This window comes from Callionymus lyra, chromosome 4 (genome assembly GCF_982586985.1).
Source record: "Callionymus lyra chromosome 4, fCalLyr1.hap1.1, whole genome shotgun sequence".
In the NCBI taxonomy this organism is placed as follows: domain Eukaryota; kingdom Metazoa; phylum Chordata; class Actinopteri; order Syngnathiformes; family Callionymidae; genus Callionymus; species Callionymus lyra.
Window position 1 is genome coordinate 25,046,891 of NC_141821.1, and position 17,905 is coordinate 25,064,795.

The 17,905-nt window shown below is 43.8% G+C and overlaps 2 protein-coding genes across 3 annotated transcripts; both read left to right on the plus strand.

The window, feature by feature from the left end:
* Positions 1-2,988: 2,988 nt before the first annotated feature.
* Positions 2,989-8,449, plus strand: eif2s3 (eukaryotic translation initiation factor 2, subunit 3 gamma). The gene is made up of 12 exons (XM_087789375.1): positions 2,989-3,109; positions 4,240-4,303; positions 4,405-4,532; positions 6,064-6,185; positions 6,254-6,348; positions 6,471-6,629; positions 6,718-6,852; positions 6,928-7,022; positions 7,088-7,232; positions 7,293-7,462; positions 7,908-8,080; positions 8,153-8,449. Exons 1-12 carry the CDS (start codon positions 3,041-3,043, stop codon positions 8,214-8,216), a joined length of 1,419 nt encoding a protein of 472 aa, XP_087645501.1. The 5' UTR covers positions 2,989-3,040; the 3' UTR covers positions 8,217-8,449.
* Positions 8,450-8,894: 445 nt separating this feature from the next.
* On the plus strand, positions 8,895-17,684 carry lrrc31 (leucine rich repeat containing 31). 2 transcript variants are annotated; one of them, XM_087789377.1, is made up of 10 exons: positions 8,895-9,033; positions 12,672-12,839; positions 13,152-13,286; positions 13,461-13,628; positions 13,696-13,860; positions 13,924-14,100; positions 16,461-16,628; positions 16,680-16,844; positions 17,024-17,179; positions 17,251-17,684. In XM_087789377.1, exons 1-10 carry the CDS (start codon positions 9,021-9,023, stop codon positions 17,607-17,609), a joined length of 1,674 nt encoding a protein of 557 aa, XP_087645503.1. In that variant the 5' UTR covers positions 8,895-9,020; the 3' UTR covers positions 17,610-17,684. The 2 variants fall into 2 exon arrangements, with proteins under 2 accessions (XP_087645503.1, XP_087645504.1); XM_087789378.1 differs by having other exon boundaries at positions 17,024-17,146.
* The last annotated feature ends 221 nt before the right edge of the window (positions 17,685-17,905 follow it).

The following is a 17,905-nucleotide window of genomic DNA, read 5'->3' on the forward strand; positions in this document are numbered from 1 at the left end:
AGAAAAGGATACATTTGTGAAACCCATCAGTGACATAAATGTTCTTAGAAATGAAGGTTAGGTTAGGTTAGGTTAGTTAGAACTTTATTGATTCCTCAGGTCTCTTTCGGGAAATTGTTTTTTTTTTCCAATTAGCCACAGCAAATACAGCAATTTTTCATAAAAAATAAATAAAATAAAATAAGAACAAGAAAAAAGAGAAATAAAGAGAAAGAACAAGATGATACAATCTAAGTCTAAAGATAAAGAACATAGATCAAAGAAAAATAACAAAGACAAAGGATACAAAGATTAACATAGAACAGAACATCATGATACTCTTACTCCACTCCTGCCCGGAACTCAGAATTGTACAATTTAATAGCCCGAGGAATGAATGAGTCCTTGAGTCTATTTGTTTTGCATCATGGGAGGAGCATTGGTGCTCCATCTGTTTCTCTGCTCACTGATGACAGTGTTGAGAGGATGACTGTCATCATCCATGATGGACAGTAGTTTGTTCAGTCATCTTCTCTCAGCAACTGTCACCAGTGAGTCCAGCTTCATTCCAACCAGAGATCCAGCCTTTCTGATCAACCTGTCCAACCTGTTGAAACTCCTCTTGGACATTACAGCATAGAATAGGAGACTGTCCACCACAGACAGAACATGCAGAGAAGCTTCTTGCAGATGTTAAATGATCGAAGCCTCCTCAGAAAGTACAGTCTACTCTGAACTTTCTTATATACATGGTCTGTGTTGCAGGACCAGTCCAGTTTACTGTCCATCCACACACCAAGGTACTTATAGTTGTCAACTATCTCCACCTCGTCAACTCTGATGGACACTGGACGTGGCTTTGTCCTGAACCTCCCAAAGTCCAAGACCAGCTCCTTGGTCTTTGAGGTGGTTCATCTCACTCCAGTCCACAAAGTCACGTATTAGACTCCTTTACTCTTCTTCGCTGTTGCCCCTGATGCATCCAACAATGGCAGTGTCGTCAACATACTTCTGGACGAGACTCAGCTCTGAGTTGTAGCAGAAGTCTGAAGTATAGATGGTGAAGAGGAGAGGGGCCAGTACTGTCCCCTGAAGTGCTCCTGTAATGCACACCACAGTGTCAGACGTGATGTCCTTCAGCCTGACATACTGTGGTCGATCAGTAAGATAATCCGAAATCCAGGAGACCAGAGCAGTGAGGGTGAGGTGACCTGCTCAAACCTGTTGAAAAAGTTGTTGAGACCGTTTGCCTCCTCCACCGTGTCCACTGCAGTCAGAGAGGCCTTGGTCTCGTGTCCAGTGATGGTTTTAAAACCATCCCAGACCTCTCTTATTTGTTCCCCACTCAGCTTCTCCTCCAACCTCCTCCTGTAGGTGTCCTTTGCCTCCGTCAAGCATCGCTTCACCTCCTGCTGTGCTGATCTCATGGCGTCCTTGTCCCTGCAGCTGAAAGACACTTTCTTCCTGTTAAGGACATCCTTGACCTCCTTTGTTACCCACCGTTTATTATTAGGGTAACAACGGACAGTCTCAGCAGGGGCGAGAACGTCTAAGCAGAAATTTAAATAATACATTAGACGGTGTGTCTGACCCTCGATGTCCTCACCATGAGACTTCAGCAGCACATCCCAGTCTGTGGTGTCAAAGCAGTCTCTGACATGTGACAAAAACTGAAGAGTTCCTACAACAATGTGTACTAGTCCCTTCAGATAGCAGCACAAACAGGTTCTAAACAGAGTAGAAAAAGTATTGGCTGCTTCATCAAATGGTACCCGTAAACCAACAGTATCAACATCTACAGTGAAAAGGCTCTGGGATGCTGGCCGGAAAAAGCCATTTCTGAGGATCTCACATAAGAACATTTGTAAGAAGCAGCCCAAGTGAAAAGATCCTGGAACAGTGCCTGACTTCAAATGTCAAGCATGGTGGGGGTAAAGTGACGGTCGGGGAATGCAATGGTGTTGGTAAAGTGGGAGATTTGTACAAGGTAAAGGGGATTTTTTAACCAGGAAGGCTATCATTTTATTTTGCAACACAATGCCATACTCTGTGGACAGCACTTGATTGGCGGCAGTTTAACCCAAAGCACATCTCCAAATTATGCAAGAGCTAATTCGAGAAGAAGAAGTCGGCTGGTATTCTTTCTTTAATGGCGTGACCAGCACAGTCACCAGATCTCAACCTCATTGAGCTGTTGTGGGAGAAGCTTGACTGTACGCCAGAAGTGCCCATCAATCAATACAACTTGTGGGCAATGCTTCTGCAAGCTTGGGTTGAAATTTCCTTCAGATTACCTTGACAAATAAACAGCTAGAATGCCAAAGGTTTGCGACGCTGTAATTGCCGTAAAGGGAGCATTCTTTGATGAACGCAACGATATGAAGGGCAGAATTATTGTTTAAAATAAAATTAATTAATTCTAATCTTGTTAAAGTATTGCCTATATTTTCTATTCTTTTTGCAACTATTTTGATAAATAAAAGTGTGAGTTTTAATGGAAAACACTAAATTGTATGGGTGAACCGAAACTTTTAAATGGTAGTGTATATGTTCAAACTCATTTTTTTATTATTAATTTGAAAAAAACAAACACTAAAACTGCACGATTATTTTGCTAGAATTCCCTTTATTTATATATAGACATGTTCTCTTGAGAATCATGCTTATCCTCTCTGGATGATAAAAACTTTTACATATCTGAGGCAGCTGTTGACGATCCTCGTAAAAACGGGTGTTCGTTAAGTGCACACGTAGAACACATTAAGTAAAACTGAAGTAACGGACAGTGTCAATTAAACACATGAATATCAATAAATAAATGACAGTTAAAGAGAAATACTACATATGTGACGTCATCGCAACTGAGACTCGGTTGCATCAGCCTTATGAAAAACATGAGAAGTAATTTATTCGCCTAAAAACTATTTATAAATAACTTGTATAAAAATGATTTGAAATTCAAACATTTTTTTTAAACGAACGTTCATCGGTGAAACATAGGAGAGTGCGTCACAGGTTCAGGCATCTCTGCGGACGCCTCACTCCTCCTTCTTCATTCAAGATGGCGGGTGACGAGTCTGGTACAACGCTCGGACAGCCTCATCTGTCCAAACAAGACCTTAGTTCACTGGTAAGAACAGTTTCGGTCTCCTCTATCAACTTAAAAGGTGTTTCGGGTTCCACTTCATATTCATGCCACCGGTTATATCATGTAATCGTGTATGTTGGCGACGAGAGCGTCTGGTCGTGTGGCGAGCCGGCACATGAGTGAGGGCCCTGGTGAGCTAGCATCGCCGCTCCCTGCTAACACTCATACAACTGTTTACATTTACGGCCACTATTCTCCTCCCGCAATGATCGAGGCCTGATGCAATCGCTGTAAATGTGGATTATATGATGTAAATGTTTTCTTATGTTTGGTATTAAGTTCAGCTTTACTAAATTAGTTACATTCCCTGTGCAGTTCAGTGCAGGCAATTTATTTGATTTAAGACGATCGTATAGGAAAACAATGAGATTAAAAAAAAAACTACAAGGTTGTTATTGTTGATGGTATAATGGTTAATTCAGTCAATTTATTTGATTTCCTTAATGTTTAACGTGAGCAAAGATATTTTGTTAGTAAATCTTTTGATGAAGGCTATTCGATTCACGGTGGATCTATAGTAAAAATAATTATAGTCATTAAACATGTTGCAACATATTTTAATTAATGTTAATGATAACATTAAACCTTAATTTAGGAACATTTCTAAGACCTAGCCATTTCCCATGGTAACATTGACGATCACTTATTGCATAGATGGCTATGACATTGTACCGACGGAAACGGTGCATTTAGACATTATGTTTTTTTTTTCTCAGTCACACACAGATACACACAGGAGTTACTACCTAATTGCATAGTCATTGTTTGACTCTGCTTTGAAGCAAACAAAGTGTGGTTAGATATTTTTCACATTGCTTAGGAGTTCAATGGTGCTGCAATAATACAATTGTGTTTTTTAGTGAAAATAACAGGTGTTCTGGTGTGATGAGTAAAGATGAACATCAAGCAAGTGAATGTAACTATTATTTAAGTCTGCTAGTTAAAGCTTTAAATGCGGTTTCACTGACTGCACACATTTTGGCCTTGGACTTGATTGACTTGTTGTGGTGACCACTGGCCCATGTGATGAGAGTCTTTGTTCCTCTCCGTCAGCAGGATTACACTGAGTGTTGTTGCAGCAGGCTCTTTACTCTTTTTGGATGTGTTTACAGGATGTGTCCACACTGACGGCACTTTCTCCGGAGATCATCAGCAGACAGGCCACCATCAACATTGGTGAGTAGATCAGCAGGATTTCTGATTTATATGAGTGAAGTCTCACGAGGTTAAACGTTATTCATTGTGTTTGCTGAGAATCTTTTCTTTTTCTTTCGCAGGAACCATCGGTCATGTGGCTCACGGCAAGTCCACTGTGGTGAAGGCCATCTCAGGCGTCCACACCGTCAGGTTTAAGAACGAGCTGGAGAGAAACATCACAATCAAATTAGGATACGCAAATGCAAAGGTAGGGAGCACTGAGGTCCTCTAATGATATCAGGATTTTCCTCATCTTTATTTCAATGTTGGAAAACAAGTAATGTCTTGTCCGAGAACCATCTCTGTCACAGTCTCCTACACAATGACTTTCAAGGGATACGTTTAAGGATTTTTATTTATTTTGGCACTGATTATTTTTGTACACCTCTTGTCATTGCACCACATGCCCTTAGGAACACTTGAATAATTTATTTTCTTATTGAGTAGTCATTGTTTTATATATTTTTTCTGAAGCAAGGTACAACGCACACAAAATCCACCCAGCCCACTCACAAATGCATGCAAAAATGATTAATTGTAAACTTTCTCCTTGTAAAGAGTGTTTGAAAGTTCTAAAAGCCATATAAAACACAGTTAGACTGCTGGCAAGCATCTAAACATTTTAAGATCTTGGTTCAAATATGATGAACAGCCAGTTTCAACTTTGTCTTTTTCCAATAACAATTAAAAATGTGCATCTTACACATCCCTTGCATTTGCCTTTACAATTCTATGCAGTCTCTGTCTAGCCGGCTTGACATTTAGAACGAGGGATGCACGGATCGGATCCTGCAGTTAAGCAGTTAACTTTGCCACCTCCAAATTGTCAATCTAATCCTTATATAATATTTTTGGGACTCCTGTGTTTGTCTTATGTTGTCTTGCCTTTTTAGAGTTTTTAATTATTTGTGTATTTGTAACTGTGTATGGCTTTTGATTGTTAAAGCGGTTTGTGACCCTGGTCTAGAATTGCTTTTTACAAATAACTGTTACTTACTCGGCTCTATTTTTTACTATGTCAACAGTTTTAGTTTTAAAAAGTTTACAATTTAACTTTTCTTTATGATCTCAAAATACTGGTGAACATTCAAACACTCAAAAAAACTTTTTTTTAACTTTTTTTTTTATCGTTTAACTGCATATCAATGGCCCTCCTTTCTTGGCTACCTCCCATCCAACTCAAAAGTAGTCATAGTGAAATATGAAAGACATTGTATGTAGATTTTTGGTCGGGGCACAATATCCAGTTCCACTTAGTCTACAGTTCACAGCTTTGTGACACCCGTTGCAGTCCTTATCTCATCACCACACTTGCACATTGTGTTAGAAGCTATTTGTTTTCACGCAGTCAGGAAAGCCCTCAGGGTTGTCAAACCTCATATTTATGCAGTGTTCCAAATCTTTGATGTCATGCAACACGAGCCTGGAGAAGCCTGAAGCCTCTGTCTCCTTGTGTGCTAGCGTTAGTTGGCGCAGTGTGTTGGCACTCATCTGTGTTTGCCAGAGTGATCTTTGGCCACTCTTTCTTAGTTTTGTCTAACGAGCTGGTATAAGCAATTTTTCACAGTTTAAACAAGTGCAATTTATGTGGTGTTTATTTTTTTTTTGGGCCATACTTTTTATTTCCATCATTGTCTGGGGCTCCGAGGCTGTTGCCTGGTCAGATGGTCACCGGTTTATCATGGGGATGTGTCCGTCCTATCCAGGACAGGTGTTTATTGACCACTATTGTATTCCAGATTTACAAGTTGGATGACGTCAGCTGTCCCCGGCCAGAGTGTTACCGGTCGTGTGGAAGCAGCACTCCAGACGAATTCTCCACAGACCTACCCGGAACTAAAGGGAACTTCAAGCTGGTCCGGTAAGCCTCTCGATCCCTCTACAGTTCAAACCACCACGTATCACTCACGGAACACTCGTAATCCTCAGACATGTGTCCTTCGTCGATTGCCCTGGTCACGACATCCTGATGGCCACCATGTTGAACGGTGCTGCAGTCATGGACGCCGCCCTGCTGCTGATTGGTGAGTCTTCTCCCACAAACGCATGTTCTTACCTGCCAGCCACAGAATAGGTCCATTAATATGTAACATCAGAACAAGAATTCCATTATTTCCAAACACTTCTGACCCCGTCTCCTCCACAGCCGGGAACGAACCATGTCCGCAGCCGCAGACATCAGAGCATCTGGCTGCCATTGAGATCATGAAGCTGAAGCACATCCTCATCCTGCAGAACAAGATCGACCTGGTGAAGGAGAGTCAGGCTAAAGAGCAGTATGAGCAGATCCTGGCCTTCGTGCAGGGTACGCACGCACACACACATTGCTGATTGACAGTCAAGTGGTTCTAGTGAGTCTGTTGTTGAAACTGTGATGTGATGTCAACATGTAGGCACGGTGGCTGAAGGAGCTCCCATCATTCCCATCTCTGCCCAGCTCAAGTACAACATTGAGGTGGTGTGTGAGTACATTGTCAAGAAGATCCCAGTGCCCATCAGAGACTTCACGTCAGAGCCCAGGCTCATTGGTAACACATACACAAACACTGTTTTTTCCTCTTGTTGTAGAGATCTTGTACCAATTCTCACCTCCTCCCTGACAGTGATCAGATCGTTCGACGTTAACAAGCCGGGCTGCGAGGTGGACGACCTGAAAGGAGGCGTGGCTGGAGGAAGTATTTTGAAGGGCGTGCTCAAGGTCAGTGCAGTGTGTGCGGCTAATGCTGAGCAGAGTTTTCATAGAAGCCTCTGTGGTTCCTAAAGGTGGGCCAAGAGCTGGAGGTCCGGCCTGGGATCGTGTCCAAAGACCAGGAAGGGAAGCTGATGTGTAAACCCATCTTCTCCAAGATCGTGTCGCTCTTCGCAGAACATAACGATCTGCAGTATGCTGCCCCTGGTGGACTCATCGGTTTGTGCGCTCTCACAGCTGAGTGTGATTGTATGATGCTCATTTAACATGTTTGTGCAGGTGTGGGCACGAAGATCGACCCCACCCTCTGCCGTGCAGATCGTATGGTGGGTCAGGTCCTGGGGGCAGTGGGTGCTCTGCCTGAGATCTTCACTGAGTTGGAGATCTCCTACTTCCTGCTCAGGAGGCTGCTCGGAGTTCGGACAGAGGGAGACAAGAAGGCTGCAAAGGTACAGGGAGAAGCTGTCCTCACGTGTATTATTAACAAAAATATTTTCATATGTTTTTTGAGTCAGTTTTGTTACTGTGAGCTTTATCTGTTGAGACGCAGCGAAATAGTTCCTGATTTATTATTTATTTCTGGTCTAAAGGGAGACATTAAGTTTATATTTTGTTAGTCAACATTAGTCTCCTTCAGTTCAATTGGCCATATTTCCCCTTTCTTTCTCTCAAATATGAGGTTCAAGGCATAATAACAAATCACCAAACGCAACAAAATTGAACCATTGCTGGAAAAACCCAAGAGATCCAAATCATTGTACATGGTCTCTATGCTCAACTTAGCCGTTCAGCACCATTGACGGCACCTAAATCAAGTGAAACTTCTCATCAACAATCTTCTGTGTCAACCCCTGAACAGCAAGTGAGACTGATGCCGTCATCTCTCATCTCCAGGTCCAGAAACTGTCCAAAAATGAAGTCCTCATGGTCAACATCGGATCTCTGTCCACTGGTGGCCGCGTCAGTGCAGTCAAAGCCGATCTGGCCAAGATCGTGCTGACGAGTCCCGTGTGCACCGAGGTGGGCGAGAAGATCGCGCTTAGTCGACGTGTGGAGAAGCATTGGCGGTAAGGAGCTCATGTCGTCGATTTGACTAACTTCTCGCTGTTGTCTTATTGGCTGTTGTTTCCTCTCTGCAGTCTGATTGGCTGGGGGCAGATCAGGAGGGGTGTGACCATTACGCCCACCGTGGATGATGACTGAGAAGTAACCATAGTAACGCCCAACAACCGACTCCGTTTCAAATTTGATTGCCCGGAACACCTAAAACAGGAAGTGACGTTGTCCAACTTCTGCTCCTATCGGCTTAGACAAGGTCACACATGACTGCTGATGAGCAGAAGAGTGGAGAACCTCTGGACTTGAACCCTCAACCACCTCACAGATCAAACTGGACGTTTTTTCAGTTCGATTATACGAATAAAATCAGAAAGTCAGTTTTGTTTTTGTCTTTCACATGCATGCACACGGAAGATACACAAGTGTGTTCATCATACTTTTGAGCTTTCCAGGAAGGGTTTCATGATTGTGAGCATCTTCTCTTGTGACCAGTGAACCAGAGCAGAACTTCTTAAGTTCCTCACATACCGATTGTGTTTTATTCAGTCCATCTTTGTCAGAGCAGCTAGAATGCTCAGGGACAGAAAGCTTCCACTAGAGTAAAGTTTAAATTATTCATTTTATGGCTGCGTTTTCATTCACTAAAACACGTGAATACATACAGATGCACCATATTGCTGTGTAAAGTGAATGATTAAACATTAAGCTTGAAAAGTTGTCACATCAGCAGACATTCCACCGTTTACAGGTGTGTTCGCATTTCCGCTTTATCCACCTGACGAGCACGGGACGTGACGTCACCGAAGTATCGCAGCAGTCGAGATTTTTCTGAACGAAATAAGTTTGACGGTACCGTCGGAACACTGCGCTCGGATACTCGATTGGGTCATGTGACTTGTCTTTCAAATACTAACAATCTACATTTTTTTTGCGGCAATAATTCCAGCCATGGAGTCCGCAGGTGAGTGAACTACGATGGAAGTTTGGATGAATATTTCCTTCGTATTCGGTTCGAATTAAACTACTTTTTTTGTGTGTGCGTCTGGTTTAGCTCGGGGGTCTTTCAGCAGATTTGATGAACGTTTTGGATATGAGTTATATATTGTGGCGTTATTGCTGCTGGACAAAAGAATCCTTCGGGGTTCAACAAAGTTTTCTATGTTTAATGAAGGTGTATCATATTTCTGTTTAAATTCTTAAATTTAAAAAGCTACGAAAAAATGTTGGGCGTCAAACGCTGTGTAAAACATGAATTTATTTAGATTTAATATTAAATAATTGGGGGGAAAAAAAATCTACTTTTCGATCTAAAAATTATTGAATTAAACTATTGAATGAAAACGATTAAACCTTTCTATATACAAGTTATTGTATATTTCACGTGATCCAGTAATCCAATCGATATAGTTGCAGTAATTTATGTTTATTCCAAGTACTCGCATAGATTCACTCATGTATATAACGACCCGGTTCTCATTCTGTGTGACCTCTGACGTCACTTTCATTACCATAGTAACACACATAAACATGCACTTATTGCATCTCCCTTCTTTGAGTTAGTATAGAGATATTATATATCATATTCAGATGTTGATCTTCCGACTCTTTTCTGGAACCTTAAACAGACACGTTAACACATTTAACAAACATTTTAGGTCTCTCTGTACCTCAAGGGAAGTCTAACTTCACGGCCTCTAGAGGTCAGTCTGGTTACAGTTTCTGGAACAGGCCCTGATGGTGGTTTGACCTGCAGTGACCTTGCTTCTCTGCGAACTTGAGTAGCACAGGAACTAGATGTTTTGATCGAGATGTCCTCACACTGCTGTTCTTCACCAGTAGCGTCGTTGATGTCTGGAATCACTGCACCGTTTCCCGTTTCAACAAGATGGTAAAGTGGTTCAGCTGATTCTTCAGTCCCAGTTTCTGGAGTCTTCCAATCCTTCTCCCTGTCCAACCTGACTTTGACTTTTGTCCTGGTTGTAGTGGCACCAGCCAGAGTTCCTGCGATTGTAAAAGAACTCATGCTTGCTCAGCTTGAGAATCTCTCTTTAGAACTTGGTCACGGTCCACAGGATCAGATTGTAGTTCGTTCTCTAACATGGGAAGAGTGGTGCGGATCTGCCGACCTAACATCAGCTGGGCTGGACTGGCACCTGTAGCTGATATAGGAGTAGCTCTGTAACACATCAGACACATCAGAGCCATGCATGGGTCAGGCTGCTTCAGGATCCCCTTGGCTGTTTGAACAGCTCTTTCTGCTGCTCCGTTTGCCTGGGGGTCATGTGGGCTGAAGGTTTCGCGATCAAACCCATAGTTTCTGCTGAATTCTCTGAAGATTGATTTTGAAAACTGTGTACCATTGTCACTCACTAACACTTGTGGTATTCCCCACCTGGCAATGATACTTTTCAGTCTATTTATGACTTGAAGGCTTGATATGGAAGGTAAGTTAGCAATCTCAATGTATCTTGTGTAGTAGTCCGTAGAGTAACTCACACAAGTCTGCTGCAATCCTTTGCCACGGTCCCTCAGGAAGTGGAGTGGGGATCTGGGTTCACTTCTTTGCTTGGGTTTGTGCTCAATACAGTATTGACACCTCAACACTGTCTCTTTTATTGCTTTGCTGATTCCAGGCCACCAAACACTCATTTTTGGCTCTCTCTTGGCACTTGGTCAACCCCAGGTGTCCCTCATGTATCTTTTTAACACATTAGCTCGCATTACTATCCTGTCTTTGTACAGAACAAGTCCCCCTGACTCTGTAAGATGATCTCTAGCTTTGAGGTATGCCTGATGGAATGAGTAAGCACTCATCTTATGCAGCCAACCGTTCCGAATGTAGACGATGACTGTTTGCAGATCTGAGTCCACCTTTGTTGCCTCCCTGATCTCACTGAGTTTATCAGATGAAATAGGTTTGTTTGTCACAACATTTGGATATCTCCCTCTGCTTTTGGTTCCGAGGTGTTGCTCAGCGGGCTCCTCGACAGTGTATCATGTTTGTGTATCACCTTTTGCGCGCACCAGTCAGTTGGCTCTGCACGTTCAATTATTCCCAAGTTGAGCATACGTTTTAGCTCGGCTTCGACCTTAGGCAAAAGTGGAAATGGCACTCTACTCTGCTTCTGGTTTTAATTTTTGGACTGGATCACACTCAAGCAGCCCTATTTCTCTAAACACATCACTTCGGACACTTCTGTTTTGACAGCATTAATCCTTATCAACATGCCCATTCTCTTGGCAACCCCTCTACCTAACAGGTTCTGTGAGAAGGATCACTTAATTACAGTAACCCAAAATACATATTTTAGCACCTTACACAGGCTGTTAGCAAGTAACTTTCCCATACAGGTCACCTCCCCTCCTGGACTTGTAGCACTGCGTCCAGTCTTAATCCGCCAGGGTGTTATTGGCAGTTTGCTGAAGGTTTGTTGAGACATTATAGTGATATCTGCTCCTGTGTCAATCTTGAAATCCAAAAGATCGTTGTTCACTGGGAAACACACATGCCACTCATCACCTGAGTCATGCTGATCAATCATTGTTGTCTTCTCATGCACAAGAAAAATGTTCCTTCATGGTCTAAACTTCCCTGAGCAGTTGTCACTTCTCTCACCATTTTAGTTTTGCAAACACTCTCACTGTTACATCTTCTGCATCTTTTTGTTGCAAGCTGGGCACATTTCCTCTTTTCTTTCTTCGACTGTCTCTCCCTGTTTCTGGTGTTTCAAACTTTTCCATAAATCTTTGCGTTAGTCCGAGGATTCTTACACCATGTCATGTGATCCATAAATCAAATCAATATACTTGCAGTAATTTATGTTTATTCAAAGTACTCGCATAGATTCACACATGAATATAACGAGCGGGTTCTCATTCTTTGTGACCTCTTACGTCACTTCTATTACCATAGTAACACACATAAACATGCAGTTGTTACAGTATATATCAACTGTTATTATTAATTACGTTTTTCAAAACTATGATTTAATGCTTAAACATTTCAAAACATTTAAATTCTCAGAATTTAGATTTTTGAACCATTCAGTATTCCGATTGCACTGATCTACTTCCATAGATTTATTTGTGGTTTTACTGTGAATTTCAGCCATTTTTGTCACATTTTTAGTGTTATTTCCTTTGAGAAATGTGTTCCATCTTTACTTTATAATAAAATCCATTTAAATAATAACATTTGATTAGATGATCTTAATTTCTGAACCATTTAACTTAAAAAAAGGAGTCAATAAAGACAATAAATGGAGCGCTGCAGAACATATAGTCGCAGGCTGCAAGTTTAAGACCCCTGGACTAGACAGATATTTTACCTTATGAAAAAGTTTAGATCAACTTCCCATCTCAGCATCAGGGCCAGTAGAACCCTCTCAGGTGTCAGTCTAGTGCCGCTTGTTTTATATGCTTGAATGATTTATTTGCCTTCCTGGTAGGATGAAAACCTGCACCACGAGTTTGGACATGCCTGCTTAACATAACCTGATGTTGCACATCCGCCATGTTCGTCACGTGATCGTGATGAATCTTTCAATATTGACTTGAAGATGACTGACATGGATCGGGTCTAAACTCTCTGGTCGGCAGGTCTTCAAAGCGGCGCCTCCCAGAGACGCTCCACTCTCAACCTCATCATGAACCAGATTCGCAAGAAAAGAACCGGTTCGGACAGGAGACCCTTCGGACGATTCCTCAGCCTGAACGCTGACCGCAGCCCCCTGGAGGACAGTTGTGAAGAGAAGGGGAGGAGTTCAGGTAAGAGAGTCGGGGGGCCATCTGAGAGAGGAGTTTAGGTAAGAGAGGTCAGGATGGAGGATGAGTTGAGGTAAGGATGGAGGAGAACAGGTAAGAGAGGAGTTAATGATGAGGTAAGGAGCGTTCAGTTCAGAGATACATTCTAGGAGGGGAACTGTCTGAGTGAGAGAGGAGGGAGGAGTTCAGGTGAGAGGGAGAGTATAACTTGAATGATTTGATTTCACCTACTAAGTAACTTTGTGTGTGTGTGTATGTGTGTGTGTGTGTGTGTGTGTGTGTGTGTGTGTGTGTGTGTGTGTGTGTGTCCATCAGAACCTCATGATCGAAACCCTGAAGTTGTATGGGGTCGAGTACGGGTTGGTCTGAAGAAACTGGGGAAGAAGTACGACAGTAAAACTCTGAGTTTGTCTCACTGTGACATCACAGTTACTGAACTGCTGGAGCTGGGTACGTACACACACACACACACACACACACACACACCCACACTAACACACACACACGCTCACAACAATACACATTAACACACATACTCACGAAAACGATAACACAACAACAACACAGTAACAAGAACACACACATGTGCACTCGTGGGTGACACAAGCCTTCTCTCCTCCTCAGCCTCTCTTCTTCAGCTGCTCCCTCAGCTGGAGGATCTGGACGTGTCGTGGAACCAGCTGGTGGGAGGCAGTCTCAGGGCTCTGACCTCTCACCTGCACCTTGTGGGCCGCCTGAAGACCCTACGACTCTGCAGCTGCAGACTGACCGGCGATGACATCACAGCTCTGAGTGTGACATCGCAGACGTTCTTTTGACCACGACTGTGGGGGAACGTTGACCCTTTTTTGATGTCCAGGTGAGGCTCTGGGCTCCATCCCTCTGCTGGAGGTGCTGGATCTTTCCTGGAACAGCGGCGTGGGCGGCAGCGCTCTGCAAGGCTTGCTGGGTAAACTGCACCCAAACATGAAGGAGCTCCACCTGATGGCCTGTCACCTGACATCACATGACGCTGCACTGCTGGGTGAGGAGTGAAACACACACAGGTACGCTCATGTGCAGTGAGTGACTCCCACTTCTCCCTCAGGTGAGACCCTGTTGTCCCTCCCTTGTCTCTCGCTGCTGGACCTCTCCGGTAACCACCAGCTCTCCCGAGTCGCCGATGGTTTTGTCACTCTGGCAACGTCACTCCGTCACGCCTCGTCCATCAGTACTCTGAGGCTGCGCTCCTGTGGGCTGGACGGGCCGGGCCTGGACGTCCTGGGTGAGTCCAGGTCAGAGGTCAACAGAGAATTGAGTCAGGAGTGAAATTGCACTGTCTTCAGTCTGCTCCATCAGGTGTCTGGGTTATGAAACTGGTCAACCATTGGTTTGGGGGGGGGCAATTACATTTCCTCAGGGGCCATATTATACAGTGCCTTGCGAAAGTATTCGGCCCCCTTGAACCTTTCAACATTTCGCCACATTTCAGGCTTCAAACATAAAGATATAAAATTTTAATTTTTTGTCATGAATCAACAACAAGTGGGACACAAACAAAATTTATTGGATAATTTAAACTTTTTTAACAAATAAAAAACTGAAAAGTGGGGCGTGCAATATTATTCGGCCCCTTTACTTTCAGTGCAGCAAACTCACTCCAGAAGTTCAGTGAGGATCTTTGAATGATCCAATGTTGTCCTAAATGACTGATGATGATAAATAGAATGCACCTGTGTGTAATCAAGTCTCCGTATAAATGCACCTGCTCTTTGATAGTCTCTGGGTTCTGTTTAAAGCGCAGAGAGAACCATGAAGACAAAGGAACACACCAGGCAGGTCCGAGATACTGTTGTGGAGAAGTTTAAAGCCGGATTTGGATACAAAAAGATTTCCCAAGCTTTAAACATCTCAAGGAGCACTGTGCAAGCAATTATATTGAAATGGAAGGAGTATCAGACTGCAAATCTACCAAGACCCGGCCGTCCCTCCAAACTTTCATCTCAAACAAGGAGAAGACTGATCAGAGATGCAGCCAAGAGGCCCATTATCACTCATGATGAACTGCAGATAACTACAGCTGAGGTGGGAGAGTGTCCATAGGACAACAATCAGTCGTGCACTGCACAAATCTGGCCTTTATGGAAGAGTGGCAAGAAGAAAGCCATTTCTCAAAGATATCCATAAAAATTCTTGTTTAAAGTTTGCCACAAGCCACCTGGGAGACACACCAAACATGTGGAAGAAGGTGCTCTGGTCAGATGAAACCAAAATCGAACTTTTTGGCCACAATGCAAAACGATATGTTTGGCGTAAAGCAACACAGCTCATCACCCTGAACACACCATCCCCACTGTCAAACATGGTGGTGGCAGCATCATGGTTTGGGCCTGCTTTTCTTCAGCAGGGACATGGAAGATGGCTAAAATTGATGGGAAGATGGATGGAGCCAAATACAGGACCATTCTAGAAGAAAACCTGTTGGAGTCTGCAAAAGACCTGAGACTGGGACGGAGATTTATCTTCCAACAGGACAATGATCCAAAACATAAAGCCAAATCTACAATGGAATGGTTCACAAATAGACGTATCCAGGTGTTAGAATAGCCAAGTCAAAGTCCAGACCTGAATCCAATCGAGAATCTGTGGAAAGAGTTGAAGACTGCTGTTCACAAACGCTCTCCATCCAACCTCACTGAGCTCGAGCTCTTTTGCAAGGAAGAATGGGCAAGAATTCCAGTCTCTCGATGTGCAAAACTGATAGAGACATACCCCAAGCAACTTGCAGCTGTAATTGCAGCAAAAGGTGGCGCTACAAAGTATTAGCGCAATGGGGCCGAATAATATTGCACGCCCCACTTTTCAGTTTATTTGTTAAAAAAGTTTAAATTATCCAATAAATTTCATTCCACTTCACGATTGTGTCCCACTTGTTGTTGATTCATGACAAAAATCAAATTTTTTATATCTTTATGTTTGAAGCCTGAAATGTGGCGAAATGTTGAAAGGTTCAAGGGGGCCGAATACTTTCGCAAGGCACTGTATACAGGGCTCCCTGGTGGGGAGAAAGAGAGAAAGGGGAAAAAAAAGGCTAAAGTGTTCAAAAATGCCCCAAACTGTTGAAAATGTTCCCCAGGCCCCTGGTTCTCCATCCCCGCACTGTACTATGACCTTTGTAAGGGACACAAAGACCAATAGAACGAAGGAACAAAACCTAAGATGTTATGGAATGTCATGTTATTTTTCTATCAAAGCTCAATAAGTTACCATCACACAATCACAAGACATTAAATAAAATATGATGAATGATAGGCATAATTCTATCTGTTTATTTTTTTAATTTTGGTCAAAATAATTTTAAAGAAGAAAATAAATATTCCAAAGTAATATTTAAAACAAATACAAAATATTTTACCTAGCTTTCCTTTGTCGTTTCTACATGATCATACTTTGACCTCATGAGGGCGCATGGATATAATCAAAGGGCCGTAATCTGACCCCGGGACACACTTTAATGTCTGAGAGCATGTGCCTCTGACAGACCATAGTGAGAGATTTCCGCTCTAGCTTCGGAACAGCAATTCTTTACAACTGATCATTTCTGAGGTATCTTTGTTCCATCTGCTGATTGAGCGCCCCCTGCAGGTGCTTCTCTCCGCTGTCTGTCTTCAGTACAAGAACTTGACCTCTCCACCAACAAGAGTCTGTCTGGACAGTTGCATCACCTGACTTTTCACCTGTGCCACCTGACTCACCTGGAGGTCCTGGACCTGCACATGTGTGCTCTCACACACTCTGACATAGGAGCCCTCGGTGAGCGCACTTTTGAATGCGCTTCTCAAGATTGTGACCTTTGACCTCCAGTCCAGGTGCTCCCTTCTCTGCCGGCGCTGACGGAACTTGACGTGTCGGCCAACGTGGAGGTAGGTGGCGCCGTTCTCCCGCTGGTCTCTGCCCTGCCTCTGAGCCGCATGAGACGCCTGCCGCTCAACAACTGTCGCCTGAGCCTGGACTCTGTCGCTGCCGTCGGTGAGACATGAGGAGTTTTGTGCGTCTGTTCGTTCTGCTGTTTGTGTTGTGTTGTGTTATTTTTGTGTTTTGTTGTGATCCAGCTTCTTGTCTTTCACCAACATATGTAAAGTATTTGTCTGCGTTAATGTCTGTTTGTTTATCTGTATGTATGCGTGTGGTTTGTGTGTGTGTGTCAGCTCTGGCCGTCCCCGGCCTCCTCAGCGTGGACGTCTCATGGTCAAAGGTCGTGGGTGGCCGACTGTCTCTCCTCCTGAACGCTCTGCAGCCGTCCGTCATCCAGGAGCTTCTACTCAGCAGCTGTGAGCTCACAGCCGATGACCTTCTGCACCTCGGTGATGAACATTGAAGGTCCAGAAGGAGACAGTTTTTGATGGTAACCAGGCGACTGCTGCCCCCCCTTTAGGTTTGGCCGGAAAGCATGGCCTTCTGACGTCACTTCGAGTGTTGGACGTGTCTTATAACGGCTCCGTGTCAGACTCCGGCTGGTCCAACCTCTTCTCGGGGACCGATGGTCTGAACTCTCTTGAGGACCTGGACCTCAGCTTGAGGCCCAGCAGCTCTTCCTCCTGCTCCGCCTGGCTGCCTGCGCTCCTCCATGCTCTGCCCCGGCTTCAGACCCTGACCCGCCTGGCCATGCAGCGCTGGACCTTGACTACACCGGAGCGCCGGCAGCTGGAGCACTCTGTGAGGAGGAGGAGCCTCCTGCTGGAGCTGCAGGAGGACTACAGTCGGGAGAGTCCAGAGAGCAGTAACGGAGAGTAGTGCAAGGACAACATGGAATCTCACAGAAGCGTGTCATGACATCACGACCAGTCATGTATGTAGTTGAACATGGAGATGATCTGTGCAGGAAAATAAACGTCCTTCAACAATCCTGGTTATTGAGTCTCTGTTACCATGGTGATCCTCTGCCATCCTTGTGTGGGTCTGACTTAGTTCTGATTAACTTAATATAATTAGTTAATTAACCATAAGAAAGTGGACAGTGAAGACCTGATGCCAAGAGGGTTCAGGTCCCCTGAGCTAGCACCCCTGTAAAATTAAAATTTGAGACCTGT